Source organism: Phalacrocorax carbo, chromosome 2, assembly GCF_963921805.1.
Source record: "Phalacrocorax carbo chromosome 2, bPhaCar2.1, whole genome shotgun sequence".
NCBI classification, from domain to species: domain Eukaryota; kingdom Metazoa; phylum Chordata; class Aves; order Suliformes; family Phalacrocoracidae; genus Phalacrocorax; species Phalacrocorax carbo.
In genome coordinates, this window is record NC_087514.1 from 167,944,349 (window position 1) to 167,972,163 (window position 27,815).

Consider the following 27,815-nt stretch of genomic DNA (forward strand, 5'->3'; position numbering starts at 1 on the left):
GGATGGGATGGGGTGGGGATGGGATGGGGATGGGGATGGGGATGGGATGGGGATGGGGATGGGATGGGGATGGGGATGGGGATGGGGATGGGGATGGGGATGGGGATGGGGATGGGGATGGGGATGGGGATGGGATGGGGATGGGGATGGGGATGGGGATGGGGATGGGGATGGGGATGGGGATGGGGATGGGGATGGGATGGGGATGGGGATGGGGATGGGGATGGGGATGGGGATGGGGATGGGGATGGGGATGGGGATGGGGATGGGGATGGGGATGGGGATGGGGATGGGGATGGGGATGGGGATGGGGATGGGGATGGGGATGGGGATGGGGATGGGGATGGGGATGGGGATGGGGATGGGGATGGGGATGGGGATGGGGATGGGGATGGGATGGGGATGGGATGGGGATGGGATGGGGATGGGGATGGGGATGGGGATGGGATGGGGATGGGGATGGGGATGGGGATGGGGATGGGATGGGGATGGGGATGGGGATGGGATGGGGATGGGGATGGGGATGGGGATGGGGATGGGGATGGGGATGGGGATGGGGATGGGGATGGGATGGGATGGGATGGGGATGGGGATGGGATGGGGATGGGATGGGGATGGGGATGGGGATGGGGATGGGGGATGGGGATGGGGATGGGGATGGGGATGGGGATGGGGATGGGAGTGGGGATGGGGATGGGGGATGGGCATGGGGTGGGGATGGGGATGGGAATGGGATGGGACCCCCCTCCATCTCCTTGCCCCCTCACTGCCCATGCACACCCCATTTCCCGCAGGGGCTGCTGGAGGAGGCTGGGCGCTGTGTCCCCCCCGAGGAGTGCGGCTGCTGCTGCCTGCCCGCCGGGCCGGGGGACCCCCGCCTCCTGTCTGCCGGCGAGACCCTGCGCCTGGGCTGCAAGGAGTGGTGAGGGGGGGCCGCGGGACTCCCGGCGCCGGGGGGGCAGCAACGTGGGGTCAGCGCCAGGGCCTCACCCCTCTTTTCCTCCCAGCGTTTGCCAGAACGGGACCCTGCAGTTGCAGCATCGATGGCTGCCGGGGTGAGTGCGGACCCCCAGCACCGCTGAGCCCCCCGGCCCATTTCCACACACTCCTGGCCCCCCAGCCATTTCCCCCTCCTCGGGGACCCCCTCATTCCCTTGTGGGGGAAGGCACACCCCTCTGCCTGATGCTGGCCGCACCTGGATTGGGGGTCCCCCTCCCCACCTTCCCCGGCTGTGGGGTCCCCAGCGGCTCCGTGTCCCCCCCAGGGCTGCTGCCGCTGAGTCCCTGGTCGGAAGTGGGCGCCCTGCGAGCCCTGCCAGCCCCTGCCCACGCTCGGCCCCAGCACCCTCGCCCAGCTGCTGGCCACGACGCCGACGGAGGGGGACGCCGGTGGGGGGTCTCGGCCCTGGCCGCGGTGCAAGCATCGCTACCGAACCTGCCTGGACCCCCAGACCGGGCTGCCCTGGGCCGGCAGCGGGGATGTCTGCACGGCTGAGCTGCAGCAAGAGCGGCTCTGCCCGGAGCCCCACGCCTGCCACGGTACCGGGGGGGCCACAGAGGTGCCGGGGGCACAGCACCGGCGCAGCGGAATCCCCCGCGGTGACACCCACGTCCCCCCAGATCTCTGTCTCTGGAGCGCCTGGGGTCCCTGGGGACCCTGCCAGGACCCCTGCAGCGGGGGCTACCGCCTGCGCCAGCGCCAGCCCCAGCACCCGGCGGGCGGCCGGCAGAGTGCCGCGGCACCCACTCGCAGACCGAGAGCTGCAACGCGGCCACCTGCCCAGGTGAGCCCCCCGCCCCGGGGACCCCCCGCGCTCGTGGTGGGGCGAGGCGGGTGCCGTGCTCCCCGCTGCACCCTGACGCCGTCCCCGCACCCAGGGGAGGCCTGCGAGGAGCGGGGACGGGCCTTCGATCCCTCCTGTGCCAACGGCTGCCCCCCGCGCCTGCGCCGACCTCTGGCCCCACGTTGAGTGTCTGCAGGGGCCCTGCAAGCCAGGTACGGGCCCCCCCGACCACCCCCCCCCCCATGTCCCCTGTGCCCCCTGGTCCCAGCCCCTGAGGCTGCCTGCAGCCCCGTGCCCCATAGCAGAGCTCCCCACCCCATAGCACAGCCCCCACCCCATAGCACAGCCCCCAGCCCCATAGCAGAGCCCCTCACCCCCAGCCTCCCCATCACACCCACGACACCTCCCACCCCACACCCCACGGCGTGCACCCCCACCCCCGCTGGGTGCTCGGACACCCCGCAGCACCCACGGGTGCGCCCCCGCCCCTCTCTGCCCCCGCAGGGTGCCGGTGCCCCCCGGGGCAGCTGCTGCAGGACGGGGCGTGCGTGGCCGTCGCCGAGTGCCGCTGCGGGCTGCGCGGCGCCAACAGCAGCCGGGGAGCTGCGGCCGGGGCAGGCGGCCGAGCTGGGGGTGCCACAACTGGTGGGTGCCGGGGCGGGGGGGGGCTGCGGTGCCGGCGGGCGCGGCCGTGCCGTGGGGCTGAGCCCCTCGGCGCGATGCCGACGCCGGCGTCAATCCCCGGTGCAGCACGTGCGCCAACGGCACCTTGGCCTGCCCGGCCGCGGCGTGTCCGTCCTATGGGCCGTGGTCGCCGTGGGGGGCCCTGCACCCGCACCTGCGGCGGCAGGCAGCACCTCCCGGCACCGCGGCTGCCAGGAGAGCGCCGGGGGGGTGCCCTGCGGGGCCGGACCCACCGAGGAGACGGCCGCGTGCAACACGGAGCCCTGCCCCAGTGAGCAGTGCGAGGGGGCGTGGGGCGGTGGGTGTGGGGGATGGTGGGTTGGGGCATGGTGGCCCCCACAGCCCCTCGGGGGGGGACAGAGCCATCACCCGCAGGGTGCCGGCCCCGGCGTGGGGCCATGGCAGCGATCCCTGCACTGTGCCGGCGGTGGTGCCGTTGATGGTGCTGGTGCTGGTGATGGTGATGGTGCTGTTGGTGGTGCCAGCGCTGGTGCAGTGATGGTGCTGGGGATGGTGCGGGGTGCTAGTGCCGGTGCCAGCGATGGTGCTGGTGCCGGTGCCGGTGCCGGCGCCAGCAATGGTGCCGTGATGGTGCCAGCGATGGTGCTGGTGCTGGTGCCGGTGCCTGGCGCCAGCAATGGTGCCGTGATGGTGCTGGCGATGGTGCTGTTGGTGGTGCCAGCACTGGTGCAGTGATGGTGCTGGCGATGGTGTGGGTGCCGGTGCCAGTGCCAGTGCTGGTGCAGTGCCAGTGCCAGCGATGGTGCTGGTGCTGGGTGCCGGTGCCGGCGATGGTGCCCGTGCCGGTGCCCTCGACGGTGACGGCGCCGCGCCCCGTGCCGCCGCAGCCTGTCCCGCGGGGGAGCGCTGGCAGGGCCCCGGGGCGCCGGGCGGCTGCGAGCCGAGCTGCCGGGACCTCTCCGGCCAGCCCAACTGCAGCCGCCCCCCGGCGCCCGGCTGCACCTGCCGGCCCGGCCTCTACCGCGGCGGCACCGGCCGCTGCGTCCCCGCCGCCCTCTGCGAGTGCCGGCACCGCGGGCGGCTGCGCCAGGTGAGCGGCGGCGGGGGGCGGCGGGGGGGCGCCGGGGGGCGGCGGGGGGCGGCGGGGGGGCGGGGGGGCGCCGGGGGGCGGCGGGGGGCGGCGGGGGGCGGCGGGGGGCGGGCGGGGGGGGGGTGTGTGGGGGGTGTCCCCGCCGCGCTCAGCCCCCGCCGCCCTCTGCGAGTGCCGGCACCGCGGGCGGCTGCGCCAGGTGAGCGGCGGCGGGGGGCGCCGGGGGGCGGCGGGGGGCGGCGGGGGGCGGTGGGGGGCGGCGGGGGGGGGGGTGTGTGGGGGGTGTCCCCGCCGCGCTCAGCCCCCGCCGCCCTCTGCGAGTGCCGGCACCGCGGGCGGCTGCGCCAGGTGAGCGGCGGCGGGGGGCGCCGGGGGGCGGCGGGGGGGGGCGGGGGGGGGGGGGCGGCGGGGGCGCCGGGGGGCGGCGGGGGGGGGCGGGGGGGCGCCGGGGGGCGCGGGGGGCGGCGGGGGGCGCCGGGGGGCGCCGGGGGGCGGCGGGGGGGCGGCGGGGGGCGCCGGGGGGCGGCGGGGGGCGGCGGGGGGCGGCGGCGGGGGGCGGCGGGGGGCGGCGGGGGGCGGCGCCGGGGGGCGGCGGGGGGGGGGTGTGTGGGGGGTGTCCCCGCCGCGCTCAGCCCCCGCCGCCCTCTGCGAGTGCCGGCACCGCGGGCGGCTGCGCCAGGTGAGCGGCGGCGGGGGGCGCCGGGGGGCGCCGGGGGGGGGTGTGTGGGGGGTGTCCCCGCCGCGCTCAGCCCCCGCCGCCCACCTCGGCCAGGCCGGCAGCGAGTGGCAGGAGGAGTGCGAGACGTGCCGCTGCGCCGACGGGCGGGCTGCCTGCGCCCCCGGCTGCGCCCCCACCGCCTGCCCCCAGGTCTGGGGGGCCGGGGGCGGGGAGGGCGGGCTCCGGCGCGGGGGGGGGTCCCGTGGCTGCGGGGGCTGAGGCCGCCGTCCCGGCAGGGCACGGTGAAGGTGCGGGAGCCGGGGAGGTGCTGCCCCGTGTGCCGCGAGGAGTGGCCGGGTAAGGCGTCGGGGTGCCGGGGTGTCGGGGTGTCGGGGTGCCGGGGTGTCGGGGTGACGGGGTCATGGGGTGTCGGGGTGCCGGGGTCATGGGGTGCCGGGGTGTCGGGGTGTCGGGGTGCCGGGGTCATGGGGTGTCGGGGTGCCGGGGTGTCGGGGTGACGGGGTGTTGGGGTGACGGGGTGTCGGGGTGTCGGGGTGCCGGGGTCATGGGGTGTCGGGGTGCCGGGGTGTCGGGGTGTCGGGGTCATGGGGTGTCGGGGTGACGGGGTGTCGGGGTGACGGGGTCATGGGGTGTCGGGGTGACGGGGTCATGGGGTGACGGGGTGTTGGGGTGACGGGGTGACGGGGTGTCGGGGTGCCGGGGTCATGGGGTGTCGGGGTGTCGGGGTGACGGGGTGTCGGGGTGTTGGGGTGTCGGGGTGACGGGGTGTCGGGGTGACGGGGTGTCGGGGTGCCGGGGTCATGGGGTGTTGGGGTGACGGGGTGTCGGGGTGACGGGGTGTCGGGGTGTCGGGGTGACAGGGTGTCAGGGTGACGGGGTCATGGGGTGACGGGGTCATGGGGTGTCGGGGTGACGGGGTCATGGGGTGACGGGGTGTTGGGGTGACGGGGTGACGGGGTGTCGGGGTGCCGGGGTCATGGGGTGTCGGGGTGTCGGGGTGACGGGGTGTCGGGGTGTTGGGGTGTCGGGGTGACGGGGTGTCGGGGTGACGGGGTGTCGGGGTGACGGGGTCATGGGGTGTCGGGGTGTCGGGGTGACGGGGTGACGGGGTGACGGGGTGTCGGGGTGACGGGGTCATGGGGTGTCGGGGTGTCGGGGTGTCGGGGTTTTTGGGGTCATGGGGCGTCGGGGTGATGGGGTGACGGGGTCATGGGGTGTCAGGGTTTTTGGGGTCATGGGGCGTCAGGGTGACGGGGTGTCGGGGTGCCGGGGTCATGGGGTGTCGGGGTGACGGGGTGTCGGGGTGTCGGGGTGCCGGGGTGTCGGGGTGCCGGGGTCATGGGGTGTCGGGGTGACGGGGTGTCGGGGTGACGGGGTCATGGGGTGTCGGGGTGACGGGGTGTCGGGGTGTCGGGGTTTTTGGGGTCATGGGGCGTCGGGGTGATGGGGTGTCGGGGTGACGGGGTCATGGGGTGTCAGGGTTTTTGGGGTCATGGGGCGTCAGGGTGACGGGGTGTCGGGGTGCCAGGGTCATGGGGTGTCGGGGTGACGGGGTGTCGGGGTGACGGGGTCATGGGGTGTCGGGGTTTTTGGGGTCATGGGGCGTCGGGGTGACGGGGTGTCGGGGTGCCGGGGTCATGGGGTGTCGGGGTTTTTGGGGTCATGGGGCGTCGGGGTGACGGGGTGTCGGGGTGCCGGGGTCATGGGGTGTCGGGGTGACGGGGTGTCGGGGTGACGGGGTCATGGGGTGTCGGGGTTTTTGGGGTCATGGGGCGTCGGGGTGATGGGGTGTCGGGGTGACGGGGTCATGGGGTGTCGGGGTTTTTGGGGTCATGGGGCGTCGGGGTGACGGGGTGTCGGGGTGACGGGGTCATGGGGTGTCGGGGTGTTGGGGTGACAGGGTGTCGAGGTGTTGGGGTGTCGGTTTTGGAGTGATGGGGTGCTGGGGTGATGGGATTTCGGGTTGTTGAGGTGATGGGGTGTTGGGGTGACGGGGTGTCGGGGTTTTTGGGGTGATGGGGTGACGGGGTCATGGGTGTCAGGGTTTTGGGGTGTTGGGGTGACAGAGTGTTGGTGTCAGGGTGTTGGGGTGCTGGGGTGTTGGGGTGTTGGGGTGTCGGTTTGGGGGAGTGGGGCTGTTGGGGTGACGGGTGTTGGGTGACAGGGTTTTGGGATGTTGAGGTTTTGGGTGTCGGGGTGTTGGGGCGTCAGGGTGTTGGGGTTTTGGGTGTCAGTTTTGGGGTGCTGGGGCATCAGAGTGACAAGGTGTTGTGGCATTGGGCTGTTGGGGAGTCAGGGCATTGGGGTGTTGGGGTGTTGGTGTCAGAGACTATGGGCATTGGGGCATCAGAGTGACAGGGTGTTGAGTTACTGGCGCATTGGGGTGTCAGGGTGTTGGAATGCAGGGTTTGGGGTGTCACAGTGTTGGGGTGTCGTGCTTTCAGGGTGTCAGGGCATTGGGGTGTTGGAGTATTGGGGCATTGAGGTCCTGGGGTGCAGAGGTGTTGGGGCATTGAGGTCCTGGGGTGCAGGGGTGTTGGGGCATCAGGGTGTTGGGCTCCTGGGGTGCTTGGGGTGTGAGGGCATCGGGGTGCCGGGGTACGGGCAGCCCCACGGCCATCCCCCCCCCCCCCGCAGAGGAGCCCTCCTCCATGTGCCGGCGCTTCACCGAGCTGCGCCCCATCGCCAAGGGCCCCTGCGCCCTGCCCGCCGTCGAGGTCAGCTACTGCGCCGGGCGCTGCCGCTCCCGCACCACCGTCACCCCCCAGGTCAGTGGCGCGGGGGGCTCCCCGGTGCTCCCCCCCCGCCCCCCAAGCCGTGCCTCCCCGGGCAGGGGCTGGGGGTGTCCCCGGTGTGTGTGTCCCCGCCCCGACAGTGGCCCCCCCCCCCCGCAGGAGCCGTACGTGGAGACCCTCTGCGAGTGCTGCAGCTACCGCCTGGACCCCCGCAGCCCCGTCCGCCTCCTGCACCTGCCCTGCCCGGAGGGGCCGGCGCGGCCCGTCCTGCTCCCCGTCATCCACAGCTGCCAGTGCAGCAGCTGCCGGGGTGAGCAGGGGGGTCCCCTGGGGGGTGCTGGACCCCCAGACCCTGCCCCCGGCCGGGCTGCGGCCCCCTGAGCCCCCCTCACCCCCTCACCCGCAGGTGGGGATTTCTCCCGGCGCTGAGGACCCCTCCCCAGGCTGGACGCCCCCCAAGGCGGGACACCCCCCTCCCTCAGCACCCCTGGGATGTGCCGGTGCTCCGGCCCCTGTCCTGGTTCGCAATAAATCTGCAGGAACAGCCTCCGTGTCTGGCACCGAGAGGGACTGGGGGGCTCTGGGGCAACTGGGAAAGCCTCGGGAGGGACTGGAGAGGGCTCAGGGTGGGACTGGGAGCGATGGAGAAGGGCTTGGGGGGACCAGGAGGAACCAGGGAGGGCTCAGGGTGGGTCTGGGAAGGGCTGGGTGGGAGGGGAGCACACCAGCGAAGAACTGGGGGGGGTGCACCGGGAGGGATTGGGGAGGGCTTGGGAGAGACTGGAGAAGGGATCAGGGGGACTTGGGGGGACTGGGTGGGCCTCAGGGGGGACTGGGAGGGATGGGGAAGGGACTGGGGGGAGACTGGGAAGGGCTGGGGTGGGGAGACACACCAGACAGGGACTGGGGGTCGCTGGGGAGGGATTGGTGGGGATGGAGCGGGACACTGGGAAAACCGTGAAGGGCTTGGGGGAGGGACTGGGGGGGACTGGGAGGGATGGGGAAGGCTCGGTGGGGGATGACCACCATGCTGTGCTGTGCTGTGCCAATCCCAGCCACAACGGCCCCCCTGCGGTGCAGCTGTGACCCCCGCGATACAACCCCAGGGGTTTGTGAAACAGGGGGTCCCTGACCCCACCCGCACTGGGCGCGGGGCGATGGGGGGGCGGCGAGTGCCGCGGCTCCACCAGGGCCTGTTGGATCGGTGCCGTCCTGTGCCGGGCACCGACAGCGGCAACACCGGGGGCAGGAGGGGAGGGGGCAGCGGTGGGGCTGGGCTGCTCCAATGGTGGGCTCGTCCAGCCCTGAGTCACAGGCTTTTCACTGAAAGGCTTTCACAGAACCACAGAACCACTTGAGTTGGAGAAGACGCTTAAGATGATCAAGTCCAACCGTTAACCCGGCACCGCCAAGGCCAGCACTAACCCAGCCCCCTCAGCCGCCCCCCAGCACACTTGTGCTCCAGACCCTGCCCCAGCCCCGCTGCCCTTCTCTGGACACGCTCCAGCCCCTCAAGGCCCTTCTTGTCCCGAGGGGCCCAAACCTGAGCCCAGCATTCGAGGTGGGGCCTCCCCAGTGCCGAGCACAGGGGCCCCATCCCTGCCCGGCCCCTGCTGGCCACACCAGGGCTGACACAAGCCCGGGGGCTGGTGGCCTCCTTGGCCACCCGGGCACTGCTGGCTCATGCCCAGCCGGCTGTCAGCCCGCACCCCCAGGGCCTTCTCCGCCGGGCACTTCCCAGCCCCTCTGCCCCAGGCCTGGGGCGCTGCCTGGGGTTGGTGTGACCCAAGGGCAGGACCCGGCACTGGGCCTTGTTAAACCTCACACAACTGGCCTCGGCCCATCGATGCAGCCTGCCCAGGTCCCTCTGCAGAGCCTCCCTGCCCTCCAGCAGATCAACACTCCCGCCCAGCTCGGTGTCATTTGCAAACTCACCGAGGGTGCCCTCGATCCCCTCATCCAGATCATGGATAAAGACATTAAACAGAACCAGCCCCAATACTAAGACCTGGGGAGCCCCGCTCATGACCGGCCACCAACTGGGTTTATCTCCGTTCACCACAACTCTCTGGGCTCGGCCACCAGCCAGTTTTTACCCAGCGAAGGGTCCACCCGCCCAAGCCCTGCAGCCCCTCCGGGAGGGTGCTGTGGGAGTCAGTGCCGAAGGCTTCGTGCTGCCGCGGAGCTCGCGGCTCGGCATGGCGCCCCGGGGCTCTCCATTTCCTCTCCGGGTGCAAAAATTAATGCAGCACCTTCCCACCGTGCCATAAACCGCCCTGAGTGCCCCGCGAGATATCCGCTGTATCCCCCTGCCCTGGCAGCCAGCCCTGTGCCGCCGGCCCCCCCGGCAGCTGCCGGCGCCGCAGCACGGCGGGGAAGGGGCGCCGGCGACCCCGGGCATGGTGCCGGCGGCTCGGGGCGTCCCCGGGGCACGGTCGCGGCCCGCGCCGGCAGCACCCGGAGCCGCTGGTGGAGGGGGTCGTGGCCGCCGCTCGCTCCCGGCCCGTGCGCTGCTGCTCCGGCTGACCCCCCCCCGCAGCCCCCCCACCCGGCGCCCCGCGGGCCCCTCAGCGGCAGTTCTGGGGGGCGCCGGGTTGCGGGGGCGCCCACGGGCCGGGGGTGCCGTGGGTGCGCTGGTGAGCCAGCATGATCCCCTCGTCCCGAAAGCGCTTCTCGCAGCCGCCGCACTGGAAAGGCTTGGCCTCCGCCCGCCCCCCGCCCGGGGACGGACCCCCCCCGTCCCGCCGGCAGCCCTCCGGCGCGGCCCACGCGCCCCGGTGCACCCGCTGGTGGCTCTTCAGGTGCTGCTTCTGGCTGCAGCTCTTGCCGCACTCGCCGCACTTGTAGGGCTTCTCGCCGGTGTGGACCCGCTGGTGGACGGTGAGGGTCTTCTTGTCCCTGAAGGCCTTGGGGCAGCGGGCGCAGGCGAAGGGGCGCTCCCCGGTGTGGATGCGCTGGTGGCTGACCAGGTGGTGCTTCTGGCTGAAGCGGTGGCCGCAGTGGCCGCAGGCAAAGGGCTTCTCGCCGGTGTGCACGCGCCGGTGGCTCAGCAGGTGATGCTTCTGAGCGAAGCGCTTGCCGCAGTCGGCGCAGCCGAAGGGCTTCTCCCCGCCGTGCACCTTCTGGTGCGACGCCAGGATCTGCCTCAGCCGAAAGCGGCGGCCGCACTGCGGGCAGGGGAAGGGCCGCGCCGCCGTGTGCGTCTGCTGGTGCTTCCTCAGGTCCCGGCTCTTGCCGAAGCTCTTCCCGCAGTCGGCGCAGGCGTGGGGTCTCTTGGGGACCGGGGCGACGCGGTGGAGCCGGGACGGCAGCAGCTTGGCCGGGAGCACCGGGACGGTGCCGGGGGGTTCCGGCTTCCCCGCGTGGGTTTTCTGGTGTCGCTTGAGGTCCCCCTTGGAGGGGAAGCCCTTCCCGCAGCGGGGGCAGCCAAAGGGCCGCTCGCCCGTGTGGCTCCGCTCGTGGATGGCCAACGCCGTCTGGCTCTTGAAGCTCTTGTCGCACTCGGGGCACGTTGGGGGGGTCTTCTCCGGTGGCCGGCGGGCCGGGAGGGGGCGGAGGCGGGAGCGCCCCGGCGGGACCCCCCTGCTCCTGCCCAGCCGGCTGCGGGTCGAGCCCCTCCGCTGCCTCCCGCCCCACTCGGGGGGTGCCGGCAGCCCCTCGGGGCCCCCCCTGGCCTCCCCCTGCGCCCCGAGGCTGCCAGCTGCTGGGGAGGAGAGGCTGGGGTCACCGCCGGGCATGGGACGGGGGTGTGGGACCCCTGCCAGCCCCCCGCCCCTCCCAGCGCACGGAGCACCCGGGGCCAAGGGGACGGCGCCGCTTGGACCCCCCCCACCCCGCCACACCCCCCAGTACCCGCCTGGCACAGGGGTCCGGAGCCGCCGCCGCCGCATCCCGGCGGGGTCTGGCACGCACGGCGCCTCTTCCCACTCCATCTTGCAGATGATCTCCGGCTTGGCGGCGGGACGGCCTGTCCGGGGCAGAGAGAGGGGCACCCTCCGCCGCGCTGCTGGGACGGCGGTGCCGGAACCCCCCCACCCACCCACCCACGGCCCCGGCATCGCCTCGGCTCCCCCTCCTCCCCTGCGCCGCGGCAGCCCCTCGCCTCGCTCCGGCCACCCCGGCCGCTAGACCCAGCTCAGCTGGTTTAGTCTTGTCTAGTCTGGGCTGGGCTGGGCTGGTCTATCCTATTGCCCCCGTCCCACCCCCGGGGCAGATCCTGCCGTCACCGCGCCAGCGCTCGGGCAGCGACAGCCACAGCTGGATTTTACGCTTTCAGGGGCTCCGCCTCGGCGTAGGTGAATTCGGGGGTGCCGGGGCGGGGTCCTCACCCAGCGAGGCGACGGCCTGGTAGTTGTCCATCATCACCTCGCGGTAGAGCCGCCGCTGCCACGCCGCCAGCTCTGCCCACTCCTCGGGGGAGAAGTAGACGGCCACGTCCTCGAAGGTCACCGACATCTGCAGCGAGGAGCAGGCCCGGCTCAGCGCACCCCACCGCGCCAACGCCGAAATCCTGCCCCGCCGGGCACGGCCCCGGTGACCCCGGCGGCTCCAGCATCCCGAGGGGAGAGCCCGGAGCGTCCCGGGCAGGGGGAGGGCGAGGGCGGGGGGCGTCAGCGGGGGGCGGCGTGGAGGGCCTGCGGCCGCACCGGCGGAACCGCGGCACTCACCAGCTTGTGCCAGACGGGGGGACCCACGTCAGACCTGGGACACGATGCTTGGCCCGAGGCCTGGCAGTGGGCACACTCCTGCCTGCTCCTGCCTGCTCCTGCCCGCTCCTGCCCCCTCCTGCCTGCTCCTGCCTGCTCCTGTCCAGTCCTGTCCAGTCCTGCCCCTCCTGCCTGCTCCTGCCCGCTCCTGCCCCCTCCTGCCTGCTCCTGCCTGCTCCTGTCCAGTCCTGTCCAGTCCTGCCCCTCCTGCCCCCTCCTGCCCCCTCCTGCCTGCTCCTGCCTGCTCCTGTCCAGTCCTTGTCCACCTCCTGCCCCCTCCTGCCCCCTCCTGCCTGCTTCTGTCCCCTCCTGCCTGCTCCTGTCCCTCCTGCCCACTCCTGCCCCCTCCTGCCCCCTCCTGCCTGCTCCTGTCCAGTCCTGTCCCCTCCTGCCCCCTCCTGCCTGCTCCTGCCCGCTCCTGCCCCCTCCTGCCCACTCCTGCCCACTCCTGCCCCCTCCTGCCCCCTCCTGCCTGCTCCTGCCTGCTCCTGCCTGCTCCTGCCCACTCCTGTCCAGTCCTGCCCCCTCCTGCCCACTCCTGCCCGCTTCTGCCTGCTCCTGCCTGCTTCTGCCCACTCCTGCCTGTTCCTGCCTGCTCCTGTCCAGTCCTGCCCCCTCCTGCCCACTCCTGCCCCCTCCTGCCCACTCCTGCCCCCTCCTGCCCGCTTCTGCCTGCTCCTGCCCACTTCTGCCCACTCCTGCCTGTTCCTGCCTGCTCCTGTCCAGTCCTGCCCCCTCCTGCCTGCTCCTGCCTGCTCCTGCGCCCTCCTGCCCACGCTGCGGCCGGGCAGGCGCTCCCTGCACCACGCCGAGGGCAGCACCCTGCACCCCACTTCTCCCCCCTCACCCCCCCAGCCCCACCCCGCAGGACCCGGACCCCCAGCCCAGCCGCTCCCACAGGCATTTTGCCGCCGCTGCCCCACGGCCCCGACCACGGCCCCCCCCGCCGCCCCCCCCCCCGCCCCATCCCCACGGCGCGCGGGGAGCTGCGGCCGCGCAGTCGGGGTTACCGCACGTGCCGGGTGGGTGCGGGCTGTGCGTGACCCCCCGCCTCGCCGGGGCCTGGCTCCCGGCAGGGAGATGGAGGCGGCGGGAGTTTCTGCGGGAAGATGGAGGCGGAAAGCTCTGGATCCCGCGGGGGCCGCGTGTCCCGTGACCAGCCGCACCGGCGCAGCAAGGCCCGCCGGCCCTGCCCGCACGGCGCCCCGGTTAATAAATTGGGGGGGGGCAGAGGGTCGCCTCCCTGCCAGCAGCCGCTCTCCCCTCCCTGCAGTGCCCCCCAAAAATGGTGCCCCCCCCCCCCCCCCCACCGACTCATCGCAACGGCGGGGAGAGGCGATGGAAAGGGGGTGTTTGGAAGCCCCCAGCTGCCCCGGGGTGGCCAAGGGGGTGGAAGGGGGTTTGGGGGGGTCTGAATGCCCTTCCCAGGGATGGGTCTGGGGGAGCCTGGGCGGTGGGACATGGAGCAGCAAGGGGGGTGACACAGGGGGCTGTGGTGGGACAGGGAAAGGCCTGGGGGGGGCGGGGGGGCACTGGGGGGGGGCACTGGGGAACAGTGGGATGGTGGTGGGCACTGGGGTGGTGGGGGGGGGGGAGGCGAGGGTACTGGGGGGCGGAGGGGTAACCCGGGTGATGGTGGGGAGTGGGGCAGTGGTGTGATGGGGGGGGGCATCGGGAGGGTACTGGGGTGGTGGGGGGCAGTGGGGTGGTGGTGGGGGACACTGGGGGGAGGTAACAGGGTGGCAGGGGTCCACTGGGGAGCGGGGGAGGGGGCACTGGGGGGGGGCCGGCAGGGCTAGGGGACAACCAGCAGAGGGGAGGGGCTGGGGGGGTTCGGGGTCCCCTCCCAGGACACCCCGGGCGGGGGATGGGGCTGGGGGGGGGGGAGACGGGGGGACAACAAGAGCCCATCGCTGTGTGTCGGGCCTCCCCCTCGGCCTCCCCCCCCCACCAGTGAATGGCGCCGCCAGCCCGGGGGCGGTGGGCCCGGTCACGGTCACGGTCACGGTCGCGGACACGGACACGGACACGGACACGGACACGGGCGGCCCCAGAGACGCCGTGCAGTGGGGAGGGGCGGCGGGGCGGCACGGGAGGTGTAGGCTTGCCCAGCCCCCCACCCGCGGGGATGTGGGTGCCCCCCCCAGCACCCACCCATGGGGATGCGGGTGCCCCCAATCCCCCTCCGTCGGGGCTCAGGTGCCCTGGCCCAGTTTGGGGTAACTCCTGGGGGGGGGAGCAGGGGTCCCTGTGTGTGCCGGGGGCTGCCAGCCCCGGCATCGCGGCCCGGCTCTCCCCCGCCACCCCGCCCCACGGCCCGCTGGCACCCCCGGAGGTTGGGGTCACCCCTCGGCATCGGCCACGCGACCACGGGCACCCCCAGGCCCGGGTTTGGCGGGGCCGGGGTTCAAATCCCGCACCGCGGCTGAGCCGGGAACCGGCGCCGACAGCCCCGGGTTGTGCCCGTTGCTTCCACCGGCCGTCTCGGCGTCCGTTGTTGGGTTTTTTTCCTTTTTTCCTTACAATTTTATTTTTTATTATTTATTTCTCTTTAAACCTCTCCCGCGCAGGTAACTGAGTGGGGAGAGGCGGCAGATCTCGCGCCCGCGCCAGCCCCGGCCGGCGGCTCAGCCCCGGCCCCGCGGGTCCAGCGCCGCGAGGCACAACCCCCCTCGGCAAGGAGGGGTCCCGCAGCTCCCACGGGTGGCTGCGGCGGGCAGAGATGGCGAGTGACAAATTGTGCCAGACGGACGGGTCCCTGCGTGTTCCTTTTACCTTTTTATTAGTTTCTAGACTAGGGAAGAGCACAGCTGTAAATACGCGCCGTCCTCGCCAGCTGCATCGCAAGGGCTCGTGCGGGGGTCCTCCCGCACCATCTCAGCCACCCCCCGGCCCCCAGCAGCGGTAGCGGCCCCCCCGCCCAGCCCAGCGCTCGCCACCCCATGCCCGCCAGGGCTCTGTGTGGTCAGGAAGGGGTTAACCCTCCCACCACCCTGGGAGGCAGCTCCATTGCTCCCATTTTACAGACGGGAGAACTGAGGCAGGGAAGCCACACACGGCAGAGCGCGAGCTGGGGAGCCCTGGGTGCCCCCCCGGGGCCTCTCGCCTCCACGGCCCCTCCAGAAACACCCCTCGCAGGAAACCCCCCGGGCCCCTTTGCCCACACGATAAAAGACTTATTTTCCACCAAAGCCCCTTTCGGAGGCGAGCGCCAGGTGGGGAGGGTTCGCTGCCCCACGGGAGCAGGGACCCCACGGGGGGGGTCCCTTCCACCCCGCCCACACCCGAGGCGCCAACAGAGGAACCGATGGCGATGGGAATTGCCAGGACGAGAGAGGGCTGTGGGAGCAGAGCCGGCGCCGGGGGAGGCACCGGGCAGAGCGGCGCGCGGGGGGACGCGGGGACCCCGGGGACGCGGGGACCCCGGGGACGCGGCTCCGTAAGCTGTGACGGCAGTTTGGAAGCCGAAGTGGACGCCGAGCCGGACCGGCCGCCCCGCATGGAGCACCGCGGCAGAGGGCTGGGCGCGCGGAGGGGCTGGCGGGGAGCGGGACGGGGGCCCCCGCTGGGCGCTTTTGAAGGGCTCCTGAGCAGCAAACGAGGCAGCGACCGCGGGTGGGGGGTGACGCCTCTTGCCATAAGGCCCCCCCGTGAGCGGGGGGCGCAACCGGTGCTGCTCCGACTCCCAGCCCGACTGCGCAGCTCCTCGAGCGGCCGCCGGCAGCGTCCCCGGGGCGCCTGACCCCCGGGGACCCGGGAAACCCCCAGCCCCGATCTGCCGCCGGCCCCGTGGCAGGTCTAAGTCTCCAGCGACGGCGTCGCTCCTCCTCTCGCGGCTCCGGCAGGACACCGGGCTCCCCCCGCTGCCGCCAGCCCACCTACTCACACTTGGAGAAGGCCTCCAGCGGCACCGGGAGCTGGGTGCAGGGCGCGAGGAGCGGGTGCATGGGGAGGAAGGGGCTGAAGGACTCTCCCTCGCGGTAGCAGGCGAGGATCCGCTTCTCCGTGTGCGCGCCCTGGTGCACCGTCAGCTCCTTCTTGTGCCTGAAGATCTTGCCGCACTCGGTGCACGGGTAGACCCGCTCCACCATGTGGGTGAGGTGGTGGGTCCGGAGGTTGCCCTTGTACTTGAAGCTCTTGCCGCACTCCAGGCAGGCGAAGGGACGCTCGCCCGTGTGGATGCGCTTGTGCTTCATCAGCGTGGTCTTCAGGTTGAAGGTCTTGCCGCAGTCGGGGCAGGCGAAGGGGCGCTCGCCGGTGTGGATGCGCTGGTGGGCGACGAGGGTGTCCTTGCGGTTGAAGCTCTTGCCGCAGTCGGCGCAGGCGAAGGGCTTCTCGCCGGTGTGGATGCGCCGGTGCTTGACCAGCTCGCCGTTGTGGCTGAAGCACTTGCCGCAGTCGGCGCAGGCGAAGGGGCGCTGGCCGGTGTGGATGCGCTGGTGCCGCGTCAGGTCGCCGTTGCGGCTGAAGCTCTTGCCGCACTCGGAGCAGCCGAAGGGCCGGTCGCCGATGTGGATCTTCCGATGGAGGTTGAAGGTCGTCTTGCTGCAGAGGCCCTTGCCGCACTCGGCGCAGGAGAAGGGCTTCTCGCCGGTGTGGATATTCTGGTGGGTGATGAAGTTGGCCTTGCGGTTGAAGCTCTTGCCGCACTCGGCGCAGGAGAAGGGCTTCTCGCCGGTGTGGATGCGCTGGTGCAGGATGAAGGTCTGCTTGGAGCAGAAGCTCTTGCCGCAGACGGTGCACTCGAACGGCTTCTCGCCGGTGTGGATGCGCTGGTGCCGCATCAGGTCGCCCTTCTGGCTGAAGCTCTTGCCGCAGACGGTGCAGGCGAAGGGCTTCTCCCCGGTGTGCACCCGCAGGTGGGTGATGAGGTTCCCCCGCTGCTGGAAGCTCTTCCCGCACTCGCTGCAGGCGAAGGGACGCTCGGCCGCGTGGCTGCGGGGATGCCGCGCCGCCTCGGTGCCGGGGGCCGCGGCGCTGCCCGCCCCGCAGCCAGAGGGGGGGCTCTGCCCGGCGCCGCTCGCCGGTGCCACTGGGGCTGGGCCCTTCTCCAGGCAGAGACCCCAGGGCTCGGGGGGGCCCTGCGGACCCCCGGGCACTGCCGGGCTGCACCAGAGCTCGGCCACGGTGCCCTGCGCCTGCTGCACTGTCCACTGGCTGACGCGGGGCCAGGGCCCTGGGGGGCCCCTTGCTGCAGCCCCCAGACCCTTCTCCAGCTCAGCCGCCTCCGGTTTCGGCTCCTCCTTGGGTCGGTGCTCACCGCTGCCATCTGCCACGAGAAGGGGACCCCCGCTGTTACCTGCCACGCTCCAGCTCCTGGAGACCCCCCGCAGCCGCAATCCCCCCCTCTCTGCAGCCCCGCTGCCGACGTGGGCACGGCACAGCGTGGCACTGAGGCCGCCGAGCACCGGCACCATGGCGAGGCTGGCTGGAGCCGGGGTCCCGCCGCCAGGTGAACGTGTCCGAGCGCGTGCGGGTACGGGAGGAGCTGGACGAAGCACCTCGGCACCCAGCCAGGCCCCACGGCTCCCTCGGACCCACCGCCGGGCCCCAGCGCACACAAAGGTGCCGCCAGCAATCTCTGCTCCAAAGCCTGAGCTGCGGAGACCCCCCGCCAGCTGGAGCCCGAGGGTCCCTTTTCTGCGGCGCAGCCCCCGGGAGCAGGCGAGCCCCCGAGGCGGGGGGCACCGGTGAGCGGGAGCAGCGAGGACGGCAGGGGCCAGCGCGGCGTCGCTGGCGTATCCCGACGGAGGACGACGGGGTCCCGTGCAAAGACCCGGGCGGTTTGCAGCTGCGGGCTCCGTTTCGGGAGCTCGGGGCTCCGTGCCGCAGGGCCGGCATCGCCACCGGGGCCGCCGGGGAGGTGCTCGGGCCTCTCGTGCCACGCCAGCAAACCGCGCTATGGATTTCTGGCTGCCTGGACAAGCAGGAGAGCAGCGCAAAGCTCTGCCCGCGCCCCCACCACAAGCAGCTCGCCCGGACGGCTGGCAGTGGCACCGGCGTCCCTCCCCGCGGCTTTCCCGCTTCCACTGGCTTCCAAAACCCTTCTAGAAGCCCATCAGCAGCTGCCGCCCCCCACCTACTGCCTCCGGCACTCCCTCAGGAGCTGCAGGGTGTTTCGGCCATGCCCGGCGCCCCAGTGATGCCCCAAGACCGATTTCCGCAGGATCTGGCCCGTTTTGGGTGCACGGGGCGGGGTGCCGCACCCCGGGCTCTCAGCGTTCGAGGCTTCCCTTGCTCCGCAGCCAGCGCACCAGGCCCTCCCCCCCCCACACCCCCCCCCCAACCCATCCCACCGGACCCCCTAGAGCCACCCCGGTGCTCACCTGCGCCACCGCGGTGGCCGGGAGCACCTGGGTCACCCCGACCTCGGGGGCACCCGATGCACGACTCCTCCTCCGGCTCCACCTTCACGATGATCTCGGGCTTGGCATCGCCTGCCGGCGAGAGCGCGGTGCTGCGGTGAGCGCGGCAGGGCCGGGGGAGCCGCGATGGGCCTTCGGCCCCAGCGGGCAGCACCGCCGGCAGGGCTGGCCTCTCCTGGGACCCCGCGGAGTGTCACCATCGCCAGGGCAGCACGGGACGGTGTCACCGTGCCCCAGTGGCACGGGGCGGCAGCGGGGGGTCAGGGGGCGGCTCTTCTGCACCCCTTTGCCCAGCCAACGCCCTCCGCCGAGCCCACCTCCCACCCCGGCACGCAGCCCTCACGCACGGGATCCGGCTGTGCCCTGCTGATGCCCCCAGCCCCACTCACAGGCAGGGGGGTGGTGGGGCACGGCCCCCTCCTGGCTGTGACCGCCGTACGCCCCGTCCTCTGGCTCGCTTTTCACCGCGACCTCCGCTTTGATGCCTGTGGGAGGAAAGGCACAGCCGGCGGGTCCGGCTCGGGGTCGGACCGAGCGCTCGGGGACGTGCCCGTGCTCTGCCCGCGCCAGCACCGGCTCCGGCTCCTTAACCCCAGGTTCCCAGGAGCTCCTGCTGGGCACCTCCCGGTGCCGGGACGCCAGGAAACAAGGGGACGGCCACAGAACCACGGGGGTCCAAAACACCCGGATTATTAAATATTTGTTATGCAAGACAAGGAAGCACTCCTCCTCCTCCAGGGGGAATTCCCAGTTAGCAGACGGCACTGGGCACGGCTGCCCCAGCGGAGCCCCCCATGCGATGGCCCTCCCCGCGTCCCCACACCGATGCCATGCAGAGCGGCCCATATGGGACGGGGGGCTCGATCCCGGGGGGGCTGCGGGTCCCGCCGAGCCCCCAGCCCTCCTGCACCGCCGCTCTGCTCACCAGCGCCGGGGACGCCACGGCCCTGGGGACACCCAGCGTAGGACTCGTCCTCCAGCTCCGTTTTCACCACGACCTCACGCTTCGCGCCAGCCCGGCCCTTTCCTGAGGAAGACAAAACCGCTCGCGGGTTCCTGGGCAGCACCGGCAGCTCGGCATCACCCCCGGACCCCTGCCCAGCCACGGGTGCCGGCCGCCCCAGCCCCTCGCGTCTGGCACCGTGCCGGTGCGTGCTGCTGAGCACAGCGTCCCCCCACGCCAAGGCCCCGCTGGGCGCCGCGGGATGCAGAGCTTCAGCCCCGGGGGGGCCCAGGGCTTGGGGAGGGGGACGCGAAGTCCCCGCGGCGCCACATGGGACCCGTCGTCGGGGCTTTCAGCAGCCTCACCTGTGCCGCAGGGGTCGGGCATCCCCCGGAGCCTCGCATCCCACGGATCCCCCGCAGATGGCTTCTCCTCCCACTCCATGGGCGGGGGTCCCACCAGAAGAGCCTGTCCAAGGGGGGGGAAGTCCCCTTCCAGCCTCCTCCAGTGCCAGGGAGCGCCTGCTCCGGCACGTCGGGGCTGCGCTGATGTCCCCCCCAGCCCCTCCCCAGACCCCCGTCACCCCACGCCCATCCCGGGAGCTGCCGCCAGCAGTGGGGTCGAGGGGGACAGCGTGGGGGTCACCGCGTTGTCACCCAAACCACCTGCCTGCGTGCCCCCCGCCTGCGCCGCCCCCTGCCCACACGAACACGGCCGTCGCCGCAGGCCCAGCCCGGTGCCCTGCGCGGGTGGGATGAGCCCGGGGCCGAAGTCGGGCACCGGCTCCGCAACGCTTTGCTCGCGCTTTGCAGCAAGCGCTGGGGCCGGCATCGCTGCCGGCGGGGACAGGGACCCCAGCCCCCAGGACCCCCAGCCCCCCACGCAGCCCCTCGGGACCCGCAGCCCCCGGGCGACCTGCCGGCAGCAGCCCCCATGGGTTTGGGAGACAGAGGCTGGCTGCCCTCCTCCTCCTCTCGCCGTCCTGCCCGTGACAAGGGCACCCTGCTCGGTGGGACGGGGTCCTGCCAAGGACCCCCTGCCCGCGCCGGGGGCCAGGAGGGCGCGCAGGTGGGTGCCGAACAGGGTGCTCGGGGGTGGTGGGGTTTCGTTGCTTCCGACCAGGAGAGCTTTGCTTGCGGGGAGGGTCTCTGCCCCCGCCAGCCCCATCACGCCCCCGCCCCGGGCAGGGAATTTGGGGTGAGCTGGAGCCTGCGCGGCTCCCGCCCTACCTGCACCGGTGAAACCGCACACCCGCAACTCGCCGTCACCCCTCCCGGGCCCCGGGACAGCAACAGGCACCGTCCCTGCGCCCGCGGCACAGCCCCTGCCCACGGCTCCCCCGGCCCGTGGGGACCCCCGGGTGCCCAGGAGAGCGGCGGGGGGCACCGCCGGCCCCCTGCCCCGACACGCACCGCCTGCGCGCGGCCGCCCGCACCCTTCACGGAACCGCAGGCGGTCGGAGGGTGCCGCGGGGCTCGGCTCGGGTGCGCCCCGGTACCCCAGGGGTGCTGCTGGGTGCCGGGGGTCCTGCTCGCCCCCGGCCCGAAGGGCTCCCGAAACAAGCGGTGCTTCGCCGCAGCCGGCCCCGGCCTCACCGGCCGCCCCCGGGTCGGGGGGCTCCTTCCCTGGGTGTCGTGACGGGGGCTTCGGGAACGAGAGGAAGCTCCGGGCCCCGCTCGGGCCCCCGCCGGCACCCCAAGAGCGAGTCGCCTGGTTTGCGAGGTCGGGGCCGGGGGTCCCGGGGGCGCGGTGGGTGCCGCACCACGGGGTGCTCCGCACGCCCCTCGGCACCCCCGGGCCCCGCCGGGGTGCTCTGGGTGACACATCCCCCCCCTTTCCCGGGGGGTGCGGGGTTGGGGTGGTCAGCCCCGTTCTTCGCCCTGCCCCACGGGGGACCCCCTCCTCCGTGGTGCTGGCAACCCCGGCACCCTCGGACCCCCGCCACCTCCGCCCCCCCTCGCACCCCTGGCGGAGGGTCCCCTCCCCAGCCCGGCTTTGGGGGCCGGGGATGCTCCGTCCCGGGCCCTGGCAGCCCACCCCTTCCCCGCCCTGCCCCCGACGCGGCCCCCGGTTCTCCCCCAGCCGCTCTTCCTCCCCCGGGCTGCCGCCGCCGTGCCCCCCACGCCCGGTGTCCCCCCTCCCGCCCGGTGCCCCCACCCCCGTGCCCCCCCCGGCTCCTCCCTCACGAGTCCCCCTCCCGCGGTTCCCCCCCCCCGCTCCGCCGTCCCCTCACCAGCGCTGCGGCGGCCGGCGGCCCCCCGATGTCCCCCGCAGCCTCCGATGGCCGCCCAGGGCCGGGCGGCACCAGGCGAGGCAGACAAAGGGCCGCGCCCCGCTGCCTGCCGGTAGCTGTAGTCCGGCGCCGGGACCCCCCGACCCCCCACCCCGGGCAGCCCCCCGACCCGCCGGGAGTCCCCCGGACCCGCCAGGACCTGCCGGGACCCTCCCGAATCCCCCGCCCCCGGCATCCATCCGACCCTCCGGAGCCGCCGGGAGCCCCCGGGACCCCCCCGAACTACCGGGACCCCCCGGACCCGCCAGGACCCCCCCAAACCCCCGGGACCCGCGGACCCGCCGGGACCCCCCTCTGGAGCCCCGGGGCAGGGCACGCACCGGGGCACAGCCCAGCCAAAGGTTCCCCCCTCACCCCCCGAGGAGGGCGATGGGGGGGGACAGGGGGAGCGGGGGTTGGGGACAAGGGGACATGGGGATCGGAGGACAGGGGGATGAGGGGATGTGGGGACAAAGGGACATGGGACAAGGGGACACAGGGACATGGGTGTGGTGGAGGGGCTGGGGTCAGCAGGGCTGGCTGGTGGGGAAGCAGTGCTGCTCACTGTCAGGCACAGGGCGTGGGGGGCTGGGGTGCTGGGTCTGGGGGCTGGCGAGGGCCGAGGGAGAGACCTGCGGTGCGATGGGACGAGGGGGACGTGCCCTGCCTGTCACCCCCCAGCCGGGGCAGGGGCTGGGGGCTGAGGGTGGGGGGCTGTGGGGGAGCACAGGATGGGGCTCAGGAGCCGCCCAGAGCGGCCGTGTCTGACACCCCACACCCCTTTGTCCCACCACCCCCTGCACCCCTCGGCCTGGCTGGGGCTGGGGCGGCCGCCGGAGCAGCCGGGGGTCCGGGCAGGGATTGCGGGGGGAACGGCCGTCGCCCCTGCCGAGGCCGGAGCGGGAGCAGCAGGGGCCGCGGCAGGGGCCGTCCGTCCTGTCGACGCTGCGATGCCAAACGTGGCGGGGCCTTCGCCCCCCACGAGCTCCGGGCATTTACATCCAGCTCCACGCTGCCACACGCCACCGCGCCGCACCACGACTGCCGCCCAGGGCAGCCCCGGCACGCCGCCGTCCCAGGGCCCGGCTCCCCGGCTCGCAGCCCAGCCTCCCCACAGAACCCCAGCATGGGGGGCTGTGCTGGTTCTGGCTGAGAAGGGGTTCACTGCGGTGCCGGCGGTGGTCGGGACCTTTCCGGCTTCCCGCGCTCTGCCGCGGGTGCAGGGACGCAGCAGGCACCGGACCCCAGCCCCAAAAGCATCCCTGGGAAGCGTGCTTGGGGCCGTGCCGGGGCCAGCAGCCGCGTGCACCGCAGGCCGTGGTGAGCCTCGCCGGGGGGCAGGAGCCACACGACACGGCATGCTGTCCCACGCCACGGCTGGCGGGAGGCTCCGCGCCGGCGCGCGAGGCCCGGGCGGGACGGACGCCCCCGGCACAGCCCCCCCGGCCGGTGTTGGTTCGGTGCAGAAGTGCGCTGAAGCCCCTGCCAGGCCGGCTCGACCCGGCCGCCCCCAGCTGGGGCCTGCCTACAGAAAGGAAACGGCACGAGAAGAAAGGAAACGAAACAAAAAGAGAAGAAAGGAGAAGAAACAAAACAAAAAGCGAAAGGAAAATTAAGGAAAGAAGGAAAAGGAAGGGAAGGAAGGGAAGGAGGGGAGGAGGGGAGGAAGAGGAGAGGAAGAGAAGAGAAAGAGAAGAGAAAGAAGAAACAAGACAAGGCATCTCAGCTGGAAGGGACCTACACCAACCACATATTCCAACCGCACCGAGTCCACCTGGCCCTCGGGAACAGCCGCATTCGGGGCTCCCTGGGCAAGGATGGGGTACGGCTGGGCTGAGCAGCCAGTCCTGCACCGGAGGAGGAGGAGGAGGAGAGCAAACCTCCCCTCCCCTGCACCCGCCGCTGCAGCACCCCCGGCCCGGGAGCTGCCGTACCTCAGTCCCCATCCGCAGGAGCCCCCCGCCCGCCCTCCCCGGCTCCCCTCGCGCCCCAACCACGGTCGCGCCACTCGCAACCGCCCCCCAAACCACCAGCCGCGCTTCTGCAAAAGGCATTTATTGAACCACGAGGGAGCACCGACACCGCGCCCCGCGACAGAACGCGCCGGCAGACCCCGACGCCCACCCGGGCCCAGGGGAACCGGCGCCGCGGGGCGCTCGAGGGAGAAACCGCCGGCCACCAGCCGAACGGGGCGGCCGCGCTCCCGGAGACCGGGGGGAGCGGGCCCCGCTCCGGGCACTGCCCCCCATTCCAAGCCAACGTACCAAGCGGTTCAGAAGAACGCGGCGAGCCCCGGCGAAGCGGCGCGGGGACGGTCGGGCGCCGGGACGGCTCAGCCCTTCGTGCCGGCGAGGCGGCCAGGCCGCGGGCGCACGCTGCCGCGTCTCCGCTGGCCAAAGCGGCTGCACGAGCCGCCCCAGGGCTGCTCCGTGCAGATGCGCTCGCCCTTTGGCTCCAGATGTTGCGGAGGGTGCAGCCGGCTGCTGTCACGCCGGCGGTGCTGGCCGCGGCGCCCTCCAGCACCAGCGGGGCGCCAGCCTGCCTTCAGCTCCCCACCGCGCCTCTCCGGTGGCCTCGGTGGGGTGTCACCAGCCACGGCCGGGGGTCAGCAGCGTCCCCCAGTGTAAGCGGGCACCGACGCACCATCACCGGGAGGGAATAACGCCCCGCTTGGCCCAGCACGTTACACCCGACCTCGTCAGGACTCTGGTGTCCCGGGGCTGGCAGCGCTCCCCGCGCCAGCACTCGGCCGCCCTCCCAGTGCCCACCCAGCCCCGGCACTAACGGGTGGGCACCGCATCGCAACCCCACCATGGGACACCGCAGCCAAGCCGCACAAAGCACCCGGTGTCCCAGCTCCTGCCAGCAAGCGCCGGGACAGGAGCACACAGGCGCACGAGCCCAGAGGGGCCGGGCAGCGGCAGCACCGCCCCCGAGGGGAAAATCCTGCGTGGAAAGCGCCAGCTTGCGCGGCACCGGCACCTTTTGCCCTGGCAAGGGAGCAGCAGCCATGGCACGGCCGGGGACACCCATACTTGGACAGACGCGCCCCCACGGGCACCTCGCACAAGTTGCCGCATCCCTCCGAGATGCAGGGAGGGATGGGTGGCCCCAGGCAGAGCCCACGGGCACGGGGGACCCTGTGGGGTGGGGGACGCGCTCAGGTCTCACGCTCCAGATCTGCACCCCCCCAGCTCCAGGCACCCCAGGCATCCTGCGGCCCCGGCCATGGTCCCACCAGTGCAGAGCCAGCGTTGGGTGAGCTGGGGGAAGGGACCCCCGCCCCAGCTTCACGCAGCCTGTGCCCTGCAGCACCCACTACACTCATGGGGGTTGGGCGGGGCGGGGGTCCCAGGTGCTGTTCACCCCCCAGCACCCCTCTGAGGGCCACGAGCTGGGGAGTGGGGAGAGGCTCTGCCCCTTGGGCTGCCTCCCACGGCGCCCGGAGCCCGCTCGCATCGCTCCCTTCTGGCCTTAATACAGACAAGGAGACGCGGCCCACGCAGGGGCAGGGTGCTGGTGGGACTGGGAGAATTGGGAAGTGCCCCGGCGCGATAGTTCAAGGTGTGCAGGGAAAATGGAGAAGTGTCCAAGAAGGATTTTTGGGGGTCCAAAGGGGTGCAGAGCGCAGGGCTCACAGGTCCTGGTGGTGCACCGGGCCAAGCCCCGGGGAGCAAGCAGCGGCGCCAGCCAAGTCACGTCCCGGGGCGGGCAGGACGAGTCCCCTCCTGCCCCGCTGCCGCCCTCGGGGCCCTTCCGCACGGTGCTAAGCCCCCTCCCACGCTGGAGAGCAGCCGCAACTACTGCTGGCAGGCAGCCGGGTTGTCCCCGTCCCCGAGGGTCCCCCTGTCCCCCTGCCCGTGCGCCTGCAGGTGCCGCAGCAGCTTGCTGTTGGAGCTGAAGCCCAGGCGGCACTGGGAGCAGGCGAAGGTCCTGTAGCGCCGGTGGAGCTTCTTGTGCGTGATGAGGTTGGCCTTGTTGCAGAAGGCCTTGTCGCACTGGGGGCAGGTGAAGGGCCGCTCGCCCGTGTGCACGCGCTGGTGCACCAGCAGGTTCCCGCTGCGGCTGAAGCCGCGGCCGCAGTCGGGGCACTTGTGGGAGCGCTCCTGCGCGTGGCTGCGCTGGTGGATGATCAGGCTCTCCTTCCAGCTGAAGCTGCGGTTGCAGCGCTGGCAGAGGAAGGGTCGCTCCTCGCAATGCGACGCCCGGTGCCGGCTCAGGCCGGCCTCGTCCTCGAAGCGCTTCTCGCACTTGGGGCACTTGCGGCGCGCGTCGCTGGCGTGCTCCTGGCGGTGCGCCTGCAGGTCGCGCTTGTGGCGGAAGCTGTCCCCGCAGAGCGGGCAGGCGTAGCTGCGCTCGCCGCCGTGGCTCGCCCGGTGCCGCAGCAGGTCCCCTTTCAAGCAGAAGGTCCTGCTGCACTCCGTGCAGGCGTGCCGGTGCCGGCCCCGGTGCTTCTTGTGCGTCAGGAGGTTGCGGCGGTCGCGGAAAGCCTTGCCGCAGGCGCCGCACTGGTAGGAGGGCGCCGGGCACGGGTGCTCGCCCTGGTGCGCGCTCAGCTCGGCCTTGTCCTTGAGGCTCTGCCCCCAGGTGCTGCAGATGAGCAGCCCCCTGGCCCCCGCCACGGGCGTCTCCAGCGGCTGCTCCCCCTGCTCCCACCCCGGCAGCTCCCGGGGGGCGTCCCCGGCGCAGAGCCCCGGCTCCGCGTTGCACCAGCCGGAAAGGAGCGTGGTGTACCCCGACTCCTCGGCCGCCGGCGCGCGCGGGACCCAGCGCCGCTGGTTGTCATCCTCAGGCAGGTCCTCGGCGGCCGTCCCGCCCCAGGCAGCTGTTGGGAACGGGAGCAAGGTCACGGCGGGGGGGTGTCCCGGTGCAGGGCACCGCCACCACGGACCCATGACGGCCCCCGCGGCACCGGCCCGTCGCCCACCGCAGCCTCCCCTCGCCCCCACAGCGCCCATAGGACAACCAGGCCCAGGGGGCTGAGGGGGGACACCCAAACCCACCCAGCGAGGATGTCAGACCGGACCCCGCCTGGGGCGGGGGCCTGGCTGGGGCCGGCCGCCTCGTGCCGTGCTTGGCCCTGTGTCGCTAACTTACTAAACCGGCACCAATTCCCCGGCCAGGCGGGGTGTCCCCGCTGTCACTCACAGGGGCCAGAGGCGTCAGGAGCTCCACCGTCCCCCCTGCTGCTGCGGGACCCCCCACGCTCCATTTTGTGGATGGGTCTGGACTCGTGGCCTGCGCAGGGGAGAGAAACCTCAGCATCGCCAGAGCTGCCCGAGGGGCGTCACCATCACTGGGGGCCGTGGGCACGTGCCCGGGGGATGCAGGGGCGGCGGGGCCACGGGGTGGCCGGGGCCTTTGGGAGCCGCCGGCTCCAAGCCCAGTGGCAGCAGCAAACCGGGGCGCGCCGGGATGGGGAGCAGCGAACCGGGGTACCTGGAGCTCGTTATTCCTCACACACCACAGACGGACGCGCTGCAGCCCCGCTCTGCGTGGAGAGATGGCGGGTCGGGCTCTGCCGGAGGGGCTGGGGCTGCGGACCCCCCGGCTGAGCCTCTACACCCCCCGGCTGAGCCTCCGGACGAGCTCCCGGTCCAGCAGCGCCACCAGCTCCGTGCCCGGGCTCCCCGGGGCCGCGTCCTTACCCAGGCTGGCGACCAGGTCGTGGTTGTCCATCATCACCTCCTGGTAGAGCTCCCGCTGCCACGCCGCCAGCTCGACCCACTCCTCGGGGGAGAAGTAGACGGCCACGTCCTCGAAGGTCACCGCGCCCTGGAAACCAGAACACCGCGGCGGGGGCTGAGGGGACGTGGGGGTGATGGGGCGGGGGGCTGCGGCCACCGTCACCCACCTTCCCCCGCGGGGTACGCGGCGCTGGTGGGGGCCGCGCCGCCCAAAACGCCCCCGTCCGTGGGGACGGCCGGCGGGGGAGTGCTGCCCACCCGGGACCCCGCCGAGGGGCGATGCCCACGCTGGGCCCCCCCCACGCCGAGCACGGCCGGAGGGCGGGGGCGCATCCAGCCCCCGCCCGGCCACCCCGCTCAGCACCCCCGGGACCGGGGGCGGCGCCCCCTCCCCCGCCGAGGCCCCGCGCACCGGAGGGACGGGGATGGGCGGGGGGGGGTGGCGGCTACCTGGGGTTCCCGCACCCCTCCCGCCCCCCCCGCCCCGACCCGCACACGGGGGACGAGCCACGGGCGGGCCACGGAGCCGAGGAGCGGGGGGGGCTGCGCCAGAGCTGCCGCCGATTGCGGGAAAGCTGGAAGCGCGGAGCGGGAAGCGGCCCCCCCCCACCCCCGCCCCCGCCCCGCTTGGGGGTCCCGGGGCCCCGGGTCCCGCCGCCCTCACCGGCCGCATCGCTGCCCGGGCCCGCGGCGCCCAGGGAAGGGCCCGGCGCGGAGCGCGATGGCGCCGGCGGAGCCTCGGCCGGGGCGGGCCCGGAAGGGGACGGCGGGGGCGGGCCCGGAGCGGCGGCACCGGCTGCGGGGGGGCGCCGGGCACGGGGGGCACCGGGAGCACCAGCAGCCCCGGTCATGGAGAGCCCTGGGCGCTGGAAGCACTGGGCACCGGGAGCCTGGACCCCAGGAGCCCTG

The 27,815-nt window shown here is 73.2% G+C and overlaps 3 protein-coding genes across 5 annotated transcripts in view; 1 reads left to right on the forward strand and 2 right to left on the reverse strand.

Annotated features, from left to right (window-relative positions):
- Positions 1-7,479, forward strand: part of LOC135311802 (SCO-spondin-like) — a 40,128-nt gene extending 32,649 nt beyond the window's left edge. The window contains 20 exon segments of the mRNA XM_064441841.1: positions 795-922; positions 1,008-1,032; positions 1,034-1,055; positions 1,266-1,294; positions 1,296-1,539; positions 1,621-1,730; positions 1,733-1,784; positions 1,879-1,934; positions 1,936-1,996; positions 2,289-2,383; positions 2,386-2,429; positions 2,535-2,604; positions 2,607-2,756; positions 2,996-3,082; positions 3,250-3,519; positions 4,292-4,387; positions 4,474-4,534; positions 6,836-6,966; positions 7,093-7,243; positions 7,340-7,479. Of these exon segments, the coding sequence (XP_064297911.1) occupies positions 795-922; positions 1,008-1,032; positions 1,034-1,055; positions 1,266-1,294; positions 1,296-1,539; positions 1,621-1,730; positions 1,733-1,784; positions 1,879-1,934; positions 1,936-1,996; positions 2,289-2,383; positions 2,386-2,429; positions 2,535-2,604; positions 2,607-2,756; positions 2,996-3,082; positions 3,250-3,519; positions 4,292-4,387; positions 4,474-4,534; positions 6,836-6,966; positions 7,093-7,243; positions 7,340-7,362 (1,905 nt within the window). The 3' untranslated portion in view covers positions 7,363-7,479.
- Positions 7,480-9,108: 1,629 nt separating this feature from the next.
- LOC135311803 (zinc finger protein 135-like) lies at positions 9,109-21,307 on the reverse strand. Its single transcript, XM_064441842.1, has 10 exons — positions 21,181-21,307; positions 19,313-19,415; positions 18,930-19,031; positions 18,394-18,489; positions 17,966-18,076; positions 15,522-16,908; positions 11,601-11,634; positions 11,262-11,388; positions 10,790-10,900; positions 9,109-10,633 (listed from the first exon to the last, which is right to left on the reverse strand). The coding sequence occupies exons 2-10, from the start codon at positions 19,389-19,391 to the stop codon at positions 9,501-9,503; spliced, it is 3,180 nt and encodes a 1,059-aa protein (XP_064297912.1). The 5' UTR covers positions 19,392-19,415; positions 21,181-21,307; the 3' UTR covers positions 9,109-9,500.
- Positions 21,308-23,258: 1,951 nt separating this feature from the next.
- On the reverse strand, positions 23,259-27,660 carry LOC135312168 (gastrula zinc finger protein XlCGF52.1-like). 3 transcript variants are annotated; one of them, XM_064445271.1, is made up of 4 exons: positions 27,571-27,660; positions 26,868-26,994; positions 26,368-26,457; positions 23,259-26,044 (listed from the first exon to the last, which is right to left on the reverse strand). In XM_064445271.1, the coding sequence occupies exons 1-4, from the start codon at positions 27,577-27,579 to the stop codon at positions 25,020-25,022; spliced, it is 1,251 nt and encodes a 416-aa protein (XP_064301341.1). In that variant the 5' UTR covers positions 27,580-27,660; the 3' UTR covers positions 23,259-25,019. The 3 variants fall into 3 exon arrangements, with proteins under 3 accessions (XP_064301341.1, XP_064301343.1, XP_064301342.1); XM_064445273.1 differs by lacking the exon at positions 27,571-27,660 and adding an exon at positions 26,659-26,710 and having other exon boundaries at positions 26,868-26,952; XM_064445272.1 differs by lacking the exon at positions 26,368-26,457.
- Between the last annotated feature and the right edge of the window lie 155 nt (positions 27,661-27,815).

What these genes read in the sequence shown, in the direction of transcription:
- LOC135311803 (XM_064441842.1), bottom strand. Translation starts at nt 19,391, where the DNA reads ATGGAGTGGGAGGAGAAGCCATCTGCGGGGGATCCGTGGGATGCGAGG. An exon ending in GCCCGACCCCTGCGGCACAG is followed by an intron (nt 19,032 to 19,312) that starts GTGAGGCTGCTG and finishes TGTCTTCCTCAG; the next exon opens with GAAAGGGCCGGGCTGGCGCG. An exon ending in GCTCCGGACCCCTGTGCCAG is followed by an intron (nt 10,634 to 10,789) that starts GCGGGTACTGGG and finishes CCTCCCCAGCAG; the next exon opens with CTGGCAGCCTCGGGGCGCAG.
- LOC135312168 (XM_064445271.1), bottom strand. An exon ending in CGACCTGGTCGCCAGCCTGG is followed by an intron (nt 26,458 to 26,867) that starts GTAAGGACGCGG and finishes TCCCCTGCGCAG; the next exon opens with GCCACGAGTCCAGACCCATC. An exon ending in TCCTGACGCCTCTGGCCCCT is followed by an intron (nt 26,045 to 26,367) that starts GTGAGTGACAGC and finishes CGTTCCCAACAG; the next exon opens with CTGCCTGGGGCGGGACGGCC.